Genomic DNA, 12,597 nt, shown 5'->3' with positions numbered 1-12,597 from the left:
GTGTACATGTGTATCTAACCATCTCCCTCCGTCCCTCCATCTCTTAGGGCGGTTCTACTACCTGATCCACCCCTCCAAGCTTACATATGACGAGGCTGTGGTTGCGTGTCAGAAGGACGGAGCTCAGATTGCCAAGGTGGGCCAGATGTATGCCGCCTGGAAGCTATTGGGCTACGACCGCTGTGACGCCGGCTGGTTGGCTGACGGGAGCGTCCGTTACCCCATCACCCGCCCCCGTAGGCGCTGCAGCCCAACGGAAGCTGCCGTGAGGTTCAACGGTTACCCCGACAAGAAACACAAGCTGTACGGAGTCTACTGCTTCAAGGGCCACAACTGAGAACCCCAATACGCTCACACACACACACTCACACACACTAGAGAAGCTAATACATTTACAGAGAGTAGGATGGAGAGGGAGACGGGAAGAGGAGTTAAGAGAGAGGGAGGTCATATAGGGGAAGTTACTGATATAAAACAATGTAAAGAAAACATTCAAACTGTGATATTTTCTTTTTAGATACAGTAAAACGAGAGGTGTGAGAGTCATTTTAGCAAACCATGTTTTTTTTGTAATCTGGGACCTGATAGTGTATGGGGGGATATGTTCTTTAATCGGTTATTTCTACGTAGGAACAGAAAGGGAGGATGGATTTGGGGAAAGGGTTGGTGGGAGGGAAGGGAAGGGAGGGAGAGGGAGGGAATGGTGATGGAGAAACAGATGATGTAGAAACAGATGATGTCACATTGTCCCAAAGTGACATTGTAAGTGGACGAGGCATACCATAGCTTGAAGGAAGTCCTTGGACAGAGAACAACCTAGTAAAGTGTCTGACAACTGAACTGACACCTTTGGGCACTTACCTTTTCTGTTCAATTAAACCCAGGACAACAAAAGAGCAACAATGTTCACACAAACACAAAAAGCAAAGATAGCGTAGCTCAAGCTATTATTATTATGTTATAGAATGCAACTACAGCACAATGAAAATCCAGTCTGCTGTCCATCTTTGCAGGGTGCTACAACAGTGTCATGTACTTCACCATCATTTTGACTAGTTTATTTAATAATGTGTGTGGACCAAACATCATTCTCATCATAGAAATGGATAAAAAAAAAAGGAGAAGCCAACCATTAGCGTTGTTTAGTTTATTTTTTACTATGAATATGTAGAATGTGAGTATCTAGAATTGTATTTCTGTTTATGGATGTCTTTTGATATAGAAATATTGTTTTATTTTCTGCGCTACGCTATCCCAGAGTTCTGTGCTCAGTCACAGGTCTCAAGTGTTGAAACTAACCCCAGAAACAACCAAAATACAAATGTTGCACTGGACACTGTTTATGTCAGAATACTTACGGTGGCCTGGAAGGGACAAGGTAAACCGCATTTAGTCCTCAGCAGTAACATAAGGCATGCCTGGCAAGAGTTGTCTTAATGAGTAGTATTGTGACACGCAGACCTGCAGTATAATATGTATGTTAAACACTAGTTGCTGTGCCTCTATGTACACCTTAGCCTCTAGTTTAGAAACACAAGGCATGCCTCTGAGCTTTTATACACAGCAGAAAGCCAAAAGCAACACTTGCAGTGTAAATCCCCATTTTTTTTCAAAATATTTTTTGGTGTGCTATTTTTGACACAAATAGTTTCTTATAGTGAATGAGTAGACCCAGTGATATCTGTGAAACTGGTTGTTAGAGCACTGACAAGCTGTTAGTTAGCTAACGATGCCATGTTAGTCTGCATGGCTAAGCTAAGCCTCAGGCCAACAGCTCAGGCATATCTATTTATCTGCATGAACACAGAGCCTGCGATACCCTCCCTCACCACTAGCAGTGCAGCCCACTCTAGACTAGCCCAGTGAATTGGCCAGATAATCATCCGATTTAAAAACACCATTGGTTCCCGCAGGTACAGTAAGAGACTCCCATGTAAGAACAACACAAGGGATGACGTACACACTAGCAACGCTAGCTGGCTCCAAGAGAATGTTAGGTCATTCCTGGAGTGTTAGGTTAGCTATACTTGGCTCGACCTTACATAGTTAGCTTATTGTTGAGTTAGCAAGAACTTGGCTCTACCGTGTCCTATCACAACTGCACTCAGAGGTGAGTACAGGAACGCCAGTGGAAGGAGTAAAAAACATGGACCGTTATCACAAAGACCTGCTGGACAGACACATATATTTATATTGAAATTAGCCTCAGAAACGACGTTAGTACGAAAAATATGTACACTACCGTTCAAAAGTTTGGGGTCACTTAGAAATGTCCTTGTTTTTGAAAGAAAAGCTTTTTTTTTGTCCATTAAAATAACATCCCGGAGTTGCCTATTCACTGTTGAGGTTGAGACTGGTGTTTTGCGGGTACTATTTAATGAAGCTGCCAGTTGAGGACTTGTGAGACATCTGTTTCTCATACTAGACACCCTAATGTACTTGTCCTCTTCTCACATGGAATAGCCTTCATTTCTCAGAACAATAACAGATTGACGAGTTTCAGAAGAAAGTTCTTTGTTTCTGGCCATTTTGAGCCTGTAATCGAACCCACAAATGCTGATGCCCCAGATACTCAACTAGTCTATAGAAGGCCAGTTTTATAGCTTCTTTAATCAGGACAACAGTTTTCAGCTGTGCTAACATAATTGCAAAAGGGTTTTTTAAAGATCAATTAGCCTTTTAAAATGATAAACTTGGATTAGCTAACACAACGTGCCATTGGAACACAGGAGTGATGGTTGCTGATAATTGGCCTCTGTACGCCTATGTAGATATTCCATTAAAAATCTGCCGTTTCCAGCTACAATAGTCATTTACAACATTAACAATGTCTGCACTGTATTTCTGACCAATTTGAATGGTATTTTAATGGACAAAACATTTGTTTTTCTTTCAAAAACAAGGACATTTCTCAGTGACCCCTTTTGAACGGTAAGGGTACCTTACTTGTTTCCCCTGTCAGCAAAGCACAGTGATTAACCCTTTTTAAACAGGAATCATGAGCCACGACAATGATTATGATAAACACAAGAGAGCTTCTGTCAGAGAACGTTACAAATCTTTCAGAAAGCATCACCAATGCTTTTCTTCAACTGTAGTAACATGCTCATTGTGAACCTTTACTAACAAAACCTTTTTGGCTGGTTCAAGAACTGCCCATGACTTATTTATCAATTCATTCAAAAGTTTAAGAAAAAACTACAACCAGGCAATCATTTTTATCCCTACACTGTTTTGTGTACGTACAACATTACTCAGTTACTGTTTGTAACCATGTTAGGAACTTTTTGGACCCAAAGTCAAGAGGAAAATAAAACAATTCAAATAAATAATCCTGACTTTGCTTCGTATTTGTTGCCATGGAAACCAAAATACCTGGACTTGCAGCTTTGTGTGTGTACCACTGCTGAGTGGTAGGAATAAGGGCTATAGTAAGAGCCATGGTACAGTATCTATTGGTAGAGGAGAGGGGCTGGTTTGGGACTGAAGCACACTGTGATTGCCAAGTGTAAAGACATAGGCCTTCAGTGATTCATGCCTGCACACACACACACACAGGAAGTAATGTACGTGTTTCCAAAGGGTGGGGAACGTTTGCGTAAAGGGTTTTCCTGCCAGTTTGGGGGGAATTACAGAGGCCTTTTCATGGTATTCCTGTTCTGTTCGCTGATCTTGCAACTGAAAAATGTCTGTCAAAGCAGCAGATTGTTTTAGGAGCTGGATGACGGCATGAGGTCGAGACGTTGGTTTGCCGGTAGCGGCTCATATATTCATGCTGGTTTCCAGAGGAGAGCACTATTCTAGGATCCCCGACCTAGCCTGCAAGCAGCTGTTGCCTGGACCCACAGCAGGGCTGCACTGACTGACAAGACAGGAAAGATACTCATTTATTCAGTTCAAGCCTTTCATTCATTCCTCCATCCATTCGTTGATTCACTGGGGGGAGAGTATGCGTCATCCGTCGTCGCTCACACCGGTAAAACCCCAGACTTTCCTCTGTGGGCCAGTCAGTACTTATGACGGGTAAAGACACTGGGATACTTTTTCAATAAGCTCAAGTGGATTTATCGATTCATCTCCTGCACTGAGATATGAAGTGTGAGAATATGGATACACACTGGGTGAAATCGGTTTATTCGCATTTATTTTTATTGCACAGTCAGCGCAAGGTGAGATGGGAGCACAGGATGGTGTATAGGTACAGTATTAGTGGGTTTTTGGGGACATACACAACAGATACAAGAACATAAAAACGGACAAAATCTCCCCCCCCCCCCCCCCCCCCCCCCCCCCCGATACAGCTCTCTGGGGTAGAAACACACATCATTTGGATGATAAAACACTATGATAGAACACATACACGGAGAGAAGACAGAACGGATGAAAGCAGTAAACAAAGAAGACACATGAACCAGAATCCTAACTGAAGAACAGAGGCCCTAGGCTACCAACTTCCAATGCTGTTTCTTCACCCAGTCCTTTCTGTCCTCGGGGAAAGAATCATTATTTGTGGCATTTCTGAATAAATGGTCATAGCTCAAGTGCCTTGGAATGCTTCTCAAAGTCGCCTCTGTTGAGAGCAGTTTGTGGTGACTCGCAGGTACAAGTCATCCCCCTGAACAGCGCCATCACAGCTCAGATATCTGTATTGTAGAACTTTACTAAACAGAATATGGGAAGGCCACACGATGTAAGACAAGGTTCCCTCTACGCAAGGCAGATGTCTGGAAACAGCCAAACAAGTCACCCTTACAATAGCCACTTCAGTTGAACAGTATCACAGGCCGTGTATAGGTGTAACATATGCAATAAATTAAACGGCCACAGCTTCTTACATAACTTTTCCCACCTACAAGACTTGACATTCAATTGCACTCTCTCTTCTCCCATGTGTCATTGCACACATAACAATAACAAAATTGGTTCAGCGTATGAAGCCCATTCCCTTTAAAAAACCCATTGCCTTTAAGGAGAAGACGTCGGCAGATGCGTTTGTATATGCTGGAGCGCCACTGAAGGAGGTGACCTGTCACAGACACCGTCTGACACGGACCTCTCGTCATGTCCTCTCCTATAAGGAACTGATTGAGCTCGTTCCTGATATGAGTCCTACTGTGTGCACCATACGGCAACAGTCGTTAATGAGACAGATTTCACTTCATGGTGACTTTTCAAATAAAGTGACTGACCGAAGATTGTGATAAACTCTGTGAGAGAGAGAGAGAGAAGGGGGAAAAAAACATTGCAAATATTGGAAACAACGTAACAATTCATGTTCCTTTAACTTAATGGGCTCTTTCATGGGAATATTGCAAACGTGTCGCCAACAAAACAATTGGGGTTTTACGTCTGTTATTTTTAGTGGGTTATTTCTACGGGGTAAAGAAACAGGGCAAGGGGGAAATGTTCAGAAGGCGCTGGATTGAGATGTGTCCATCTCTAGAGCAGAAGGCGCTGGATTGAGATGTGTCCATCTCTAGAGCAGAAGGCGCTGGATTGAGATGTGTCCATCTCTAGAGCAGAAGGCGCTGGATTGAGATGTGTCCATCTCTAGAGCAGAAGGCGCTGGATTGAGAAATGTCCATTGAGATGGACATTGGACACTGTGTTAACCATTAAGGCACTGTGGTGTCACGGTTGTAGGAAGAATTAGAAGTGATCTGGGGTTGGATTTCACGAAGCAAGGTCAAAATCGAGTTAGCCAGCTAACTTAAATAAATATTCTGAAACTTCAATTTGTCCTGGTTGAATTTGAAATGGACTCAATCCCCTCTGTAACAATGTTCATAACACCTGTTTATAAAATAGAAAAGTGTTTTATCAGAGTTTATTAGAGTTAGCTTGCTGATTATGACTAAACCTTGTGAAATAACCCCATGCCCCTATCCAGATAAATTGACATACAAATTGACATACATATACATACACACACATATATATACACATATATATATATGTATATCTATGGGTTCTAGCTAGCCCGTTGGATGTGATCTGATCTGAGTTGCTCTGGGATTAGGGATGCAGAATAACTGTACATTTTCTCAGAAATTCCCACATTTTCCAGAAATCCAGAAATTTGGGGAAAGTTCCTTTTGCAACCGTATCTGCGCTTTTAAGGACTGACCAGAGATCAGATTAGTGTTGATGTCTCTTCTCGCTCTGCTGTTTTTGCTTTTGGTTGTTGGTCTTCTGTTGGTCTTGATTGTTTTGGCTGTTGTATTGTTGGTTTTGATAGTTGAACTGGTTGTGATTATTGTGATTGTACTGATTCTGGTTATGATTGTGATTGTCGGTGTGTTTCCTAGAAGCGAAAGACTTCTGGTAGGTAGCGGCTGAAAAAAAACAAAAAGAGAGATTGTTAATATCGTTGGATCTAGGCCCTGATTAGTTGGGTGGGGGGTAGTCAGAGACAGAAGAAGTGGGCAGTACTCACGGCTCATGCAGGTGATCTTGGGGCTGTCCCATTGGCCGTTGTCACGGCAGCGGATGGTGGGGGGGTATCTCTGTATGAAGCCGTTTTTACAGTGGTAACGAATCAGAGTGTTGATCTCATAACGAGGCTTCATAGAACCAAACACACGAGCATCCTTCACTACTGGGGGCTGGCTGCAAGAGACTGGAGGGAAGAGAGAGGACAGGGGTTAGGTATGCATGCGTGCGTGCATGCGTGCATGCGTGCGTGCGTGCGTGCATGCGTGCGTGCGTGCGTGCATGCGTGCGTGCGTGCGTGCGTGCATGCGTGCGTGCATGCGTGCGTGCGTGCGTGCGTGCGTTACCTGTGCCCTTCTTGCAGGTGAAGGTGAGGTGGTAGTTGCAGGGTACGTCATTCCACTGTCCTCCCTCGTGCCAGATCATCACCACACAGTCCTCTCCAGACTGAAAGAAACTGTCTGGCTGGTTGGGACGCCAGTGCTCATATTGCTGCAAATACAATCGCACGCTGTCATCATCACCAAAGTGTAGGCATTTTTTACCTGCAGCCACATTCATTAGCACCTTTACTGCATCCCAGTTACTCTGATAGCCCCCACAGCCCTCATACGGTATAGGATCCTTAATCAGACTACACCTGACCTACAAGCTAGTCACCGCATAACACGGAAGGAATCTTAATGTAACGTCTTTGCAAATCTCATTAATCACTAGCTTCTATAGGGACCAGATGACAATACATTTCAACAAGTTTATTGGGACATGACACACAGTTCCTTTTTGAACCCTGCTATTTACGTTTCACTGTTTTCATTTCATCATTCACTGAGGAGGATGGATCTCTCATTCACTGATGGAGACTCCTACTGCAGTGGTTCCTTATCTATTACTGTACCACTAACTGAATTTGACTCTTTTTTTTTCTCATTTGCAACTGCGACCTGGCCAAGAGAAAGCAAAGCAGTTCGACACATACAACAACACAGAGTTACACATGGAATAAACAAACCATACAGTCAATAATACAGTAGAACAAAAGAAAACAAAAAGTCTATATACACTGAGTGCAAATGAGGTAAGTTAAGGAAATAAATAGGCCATGGTGGCAAAGTAATTACATTATAGCAATTAAATACTGGAATGGTAGATCGGCAGAAGTTGAATGTGCAGGTAGAGATACTGGGGTGCAAAGGAGCAAAATAAATAAATAAATACCAGTATGGGGATGAGGTAGGTAGATAGATATGATATGCTGTTTACAGATGGGCTATGTACAGGTGCAGTGATCTGTAAGCAGCTCTGACAGCTGGTGCTTAAAGCTAATGAGGGAGATGTGAGTACTCTACCCGGAGTACCCCTGAAGTACCCCCTAATGTGCATTTTACCAGTAGGCCTATGGTCTCATGAGTCTTCTTAAGTACCCCCTGTGGGTATGCCAAGTACACCCAGGGGTACTAGTAGATCTACAGCTGCACCAAAAGATCTACAGCTGCACCATTGAGAGCATCTTGACTGGCTGCATCACCGCTTGGTGTGGCAGCTGCATGGCATCCGACCGCAAGGCGCTACAGAGGGTCAAGTACATCACTGGGGCCAAGCTCCCTGCCATCCAGGAACTCTATACCAGGCGATGTCAGAAGAAGGCCCCAAAAATTGTCAAAGACTCCAGCCACCCAAGTCAGAGACGGTTCTCTCTGCTACCGCATGGCAAGCGGTAACGATACACTGGAACCTACAGGAGCCTGAACAGCTTCTACTTCCAAGCCATAAGACTGCTAAAAAGTGAGTTAAATGGTTAACCAGAGAGTTACTGGGACTATCTGCATGAACCCTTTTTGAGGTAACTTTGTTTACTCAAAACATACGCTGTTGCTACTCACTATCTGTCACTTTATTCCATGATACATGTACGGTGTATTCGGAAAGTATTCAGACCCCTTGACTTTTTCCTCATTTTGTTAACTTACAGCCTTTTCTAAAATGTATTCAATCGTTTTTTCCACCTCATCAATCTACACACAATACCCCATAATGACAAAGCAAAAACCGATATATTTTTTAAAATTTTGCAACTGCTTTTAAAAAAAACGGAAATATTACATTTACATAAGTATTAAGACCCTTTACTCAGTACTTGTCCCGAAGCCACTGCTGCCTTGTCTTTACTAAGTGTTTAGGTTCATTGTTTCATCCAGATGTGACACTTGGCATTCAGGCCAAAGAGTTCAATCTTGGTTTCATCAGACCAGACAATCTTGTTTCTCATGGTCTGAGAGTCCTTAAGGTGACTTTTCTCATGTGCCTTTTACCGAGGAGTGGCTTCCGTCTGGCCACTCTACCATAAAGGCCTGATTGGAGGAGTGCTGCAGAGATGGTTGTCCTTCTGGAAGGTTCTCCCATCTCCACAGAGGAACTCTGGTGCTCATTCAGAGTGACCATCAGGTTCTTGGTCACCTCCATGACTAAAGTCCTTCTCCCCCGATTGCTCAGTTTGGCAGGGCGCCCAGCTGTAGGAAGAGTCTTGGTGGTTCCAAACTTCTTCCATTTAAGAATGATGGAGGCCACTGTGTTCTAGGGGACCTTCAATGCTGCAGAAATATTTTGGTACCCTTCCCCCAAATCTGTGCCTCGACACAATCCTGTCTCGGAGCTCTTTGGAAAATTCCCTCGCCATTGGTTTTTGCTCTGACATGTCCGGTCAACTGTGGGACCTTATATAGACAGGTGTGTGCCTTTCCAAATCATGTCCAATCAATTGAATTTACCACAGGGGGACTCCAATCAAGTTGTAGAAACATCTGAAGGATGATCAATGGAAACAGGATGCACCTGAGCTCAATTTCGAAGTCTCATAGCAAAGGGTCTGAATACTTATGTAAATAAGGTACGTAAATAAGGTATTGCTGTTTTTAATTTGACTAAATTAGCAACATTTTCTAAAAACCTCTTTTCACTCTGTCAGTATGGGGTATTGTGTGTAGATTGATTGGGGAAAAATACAATTTAATCCATTTTAGAATAAGGCTGTAATGTAACAAAATGTGGAAAAAGGGAAGGGGGTCTGAATACTTTCTGAATGTACTGTATCTACCTCAATTACCTCGTACCCCTGCACATCGGCTCGACACTGGTACCCCTTGTACAAAGCGAAGTTATTGTTACTCATTTTGTATCTATTATTACTGCATGTTTTCATGTTCTATTATTTCTCCAATATTTTCTTTCTCTCTGCATTGTAGGGAAGAGTATTTCACTGTTCGTCTACACCTGTTGCTTACGAAGCATGTGACAAATGAAATTGGATTGGATTTGAATCGCGCTGAGGTGGAGTAAAGGTGTCAGCGTGCCCCCATACTCCTTTAAAATACCATTTTTTTTTGTTGTCAGAATTCATCTACGATCATTGAAGAAATCTGTCATTCATTTGGATGTTTTTTGCTGAATAGAGCTCAGTCAGTGGCTGTAATATACAGAGAAGCCATAAGGGGGCGCTCCATCTAAGTGAGCCAGCCCCATAATCTCTATCTGTAGCTGACCCAAATGTTTAGCCAACTTCCAGACAGGGAGAGTTCTCCCAATCTCTACCCGCCGATCACCTCTCTTCCCTGGGCTCTTTTTTTGTCACAGTGTCCCTGGGTCAAACGTCTTCAACAATGCAGTGATGCATGTTAACTTGAACACACGCCCAAATGCACACTGGTACACCTAGAACTGAACAAGGGTGTGTCTCGCAGTACTGAGAAATAACTCCATTAAAACAACAGTGTTTCAACATTATCATCTGTGTCTCTCTCCTGTGGCTGTGTGTGGACAGAAACACTCACACACACACACACACACACACTGTCCTTCCTCCATATCTCAGTCCAGACGTCATACAGAGAAAACAGCTGGACAGTGTGTGTGTGTGTGTGTGTGTGTGTGTGTGTGTGTGTGTATATAATAAGAAGTAACACTCGTATCATATAATATCTTATCAGGGTGATTTTCTCCTGTCTTACCATGATGCTGCCGTCAGTCCAGCGGAAGTCTCTCTCAAACATCTTGTCGTTTAGACCGATCCACTGGTAGTCATGGCCCAGACCTGGGGGTTAGAAACAACCGTTAGACCTGGTTCTCTTTAGCTCTACCACAGGAAATAACAAAGACATTTTAAGACGTGTTAAAAAACGAGCCTCATGTTCCCAAAGACTGCTTTCTCAGCCCAGAAACACTGCCAAACTTTCCCTCTCTCCCACTTTCCTGAACTCTGTACCTCCCTTCTCCCCTACCCCTTCCCAAGTTCCTCTGTCTAACCCAATAACGCTGGCATGTTTACAGAAGAGATTACTCTCTACCCACTGACCTCTCACCCTAACCCGGGCCTGTGACCTGTGAATTATGAGAACCTAAAGGAGGCGGACTTACCGTTGACATACAGCTGCTCCTCCAGTGACAGGACACTGACGAGGTGGGCTCCGTGGAGACGGCACTCCCTCTCGGCAGTGTCCCAGGTGCGACGGTGGGTGATGTGCTTATAACACTGGCTCTGGAACTTCTGCCAGCCATACTCACACACCTCCGTGTCTGGGGGGGTGAGAGGAACCAATGACTAACAATATCTCCAGAGATGAAACAAATTGCACAAACTTGGAGGTGTAGAGAGAGAGAGAAACAGAGGGCGAAAGAGAGAGAAACTAAAACAAAGGGTGGATTGTAAGAGAGAGAGAGAGGGCGAGACAGAGAGAAAGGGAGAGAGAGGGAGAGAGAGGGAGAGACAGAGAGAGAGAGAGAGAGAGAGCTCCAGCTGGCTGAATGAGTCTTAGGCTCACAGTTGAAACTCATTAGCCTGTTTCGAAACACTCTGAAACACTGGTGTACCTTATTCTCTGGGCCAAACACGCAGGCTTACCTAGCTGTCATGGACGCACGCACATTGAACCCGCATATGCAAGGCCAGTCAATAGATGAGAACAGAAGGGCATGCTTCTGCACAAAGGGACTGTAGCGCCATAGTGAACCCTCTTTGTTAATGTTGGACTTGGTTATATTTGGCCATGGAATGCATGCCAGTGTGCCCACAATAATACACTATATGGCCAAAAGTTGTGCATTTGGCTATTTTAGCCACACCCATTGCTGACAGGTGTTTAAAATCCAGCACACATGCAACACTCCATAGACAAACACTGGTAGTACAATGACCAGTACTGAAGAGCTCAGTGACTTTCAATGTGGCACTGTCAATAGGAAGCCACCTTTCCAACCAGTCAGTCCTTCTAGAGCTGACCCCGGTCAATTGTAAGTCCTGTTATTGTGAAGTGGAAATGTCAAGGCCACACAAGCTCACAGAACGGGACCGCCGAGTGCTGAAGCGAGTAGCACGTAAAAGTCGTCTGTTCACGGTTGCAACACTCACTACCGAGTTCCAAACTGCCTTTGGAAGCAACGTCAGCACAAGAACTGTTCTTTGGGAGCTTCATGAAATGGGTTTCCATGGCCGAGCAGCTGCACACAAGCCATAAGATCACCAGGCGCTATACCAAGCATCGGCTGGAGTGGTATGAAGCTCACAGCCATTGGATTCTGGAGCGTTCTCTGGAGTGATTTATCACATGCCCCTGTGCACAAAGCGAGGTCCATACAGAAATGGTTAGTGGAGATAGGTGTGGAAGAACTTGACTGGCCTGCACAGAGCCCTGACCTCAACCCCTTCTTGGGGATGAATTGGAACGCCGACTGTGAGCCAGGCCTAATCGCCCAACATCAGTGTGCGACCTCACTGATGCTCTTATGGCTGAATGGAAACAAGTCCCAGCATCTACTGAAAAGCCTTCCCAGAAGAGTGGAGGCTGTTATAGCAGCAAAGGGGGGGGGGACCAACTCCATATCAACGGCCATGATTTTGGAATGAGATGTGCGACAAGAAGGTGTCCACAAACTTTTGGCCGTGAAGTGTACGTCAGAACGCCATGATCCGGCGCACTGCTGGCTTGGATGAGGTGACCATTCACAACATGAATCCCTGGTACACTGTTCTTGTAAAACAACAAGTCTGAATAGTTGTTTAGAGTAGTTCCGTCATTCTGGAAGTTTCTTCTGTGTGTTCTACTCTGGAATGTTGAAGTTCAATAGGTTACGAAAAATGTATTGATGAGACAATTGATATGGCGAATGCCAATC

General features: G+C 44.2%; 2 protein-coding genes across 5 annotated transcripts in view; one reads left to right on the top strand and one right to left on the bottom strand.

The window, feature by feature from the left end:
- hapln1b (hyaluronan and proteoglycan link protein 1b) overlaps positions 1-3,329 on the top strand; it is a 31,386-nt gene extending 28,057 nt beyond the window's left edge. For all 3 annotated transcript variants that reach the window (XM_021590631.3, XM_090227102.1, XM_021590632.3), the window contains one exon: positions 48-3,329. In XM_021590631.3, the coding sequence (XP_021446306.1) occupies positions 48-337 (290 nt within the window). In that variant the 3' untranslated portion in view covers positions 338-3,329. The remainder of the gene's footprint in view (positions 1-47) is intronic.
- Positions 3,330-4,118: 789 nt separating this feature from the next.
- The window catches only part of vcanb (versican b), a 33,002-nt gene continuing 24,523 nt past the window's right edge, over positions 4,119-12,597 (bottom strand). For both annotated transcript variants that reach the window (XM_036967200.2, XM_036967201.2), the window contains exons 12-16: positions 10,843-11,001; positions 10,437-10,519; positions 6,780-6,924; positions 6,437-6,619; positions 4,119-6,335 (exon numbers count right to left, since the gene is read on the bottom strand). In XM_036967200.2, coding sequence (XP_036823095.2) covers positions 6,139-6,335; positions 6,437-6,619; positions 6,780-6,924; positions 10,437-10,519; positions 10,843-11,001 — 767 coding nt within the window. In that variant the 3' untranslated portion in view covers positions 4,119-6,138. The remainder of the gene's footprint in view (positions 6,336-6,436; positions 6,620-6,779; positions 6,925-10,436; positions 10,520-10,842; positions 11,002-12,597) is intronic.

This window comes from Oncorhynchus mykiss, chromosome 29 (assembly GCF_057628025.1).
Source record: "Oncorhynchus mykiss isolate SJ-2025 chromosome 29, ASM5762802v1, whole genome shotgun sequence".
NCBI classification, from domain to species: Eukaryota; Metazoa; Chordata; class Actinopteri; order Salmoniformes; family Salmonidae; genus Oncorhynchus; species Oncorhynchus mykiss.
This window is presented reverse-complemented; position numbering and strand designations above follow the sequence as displayed.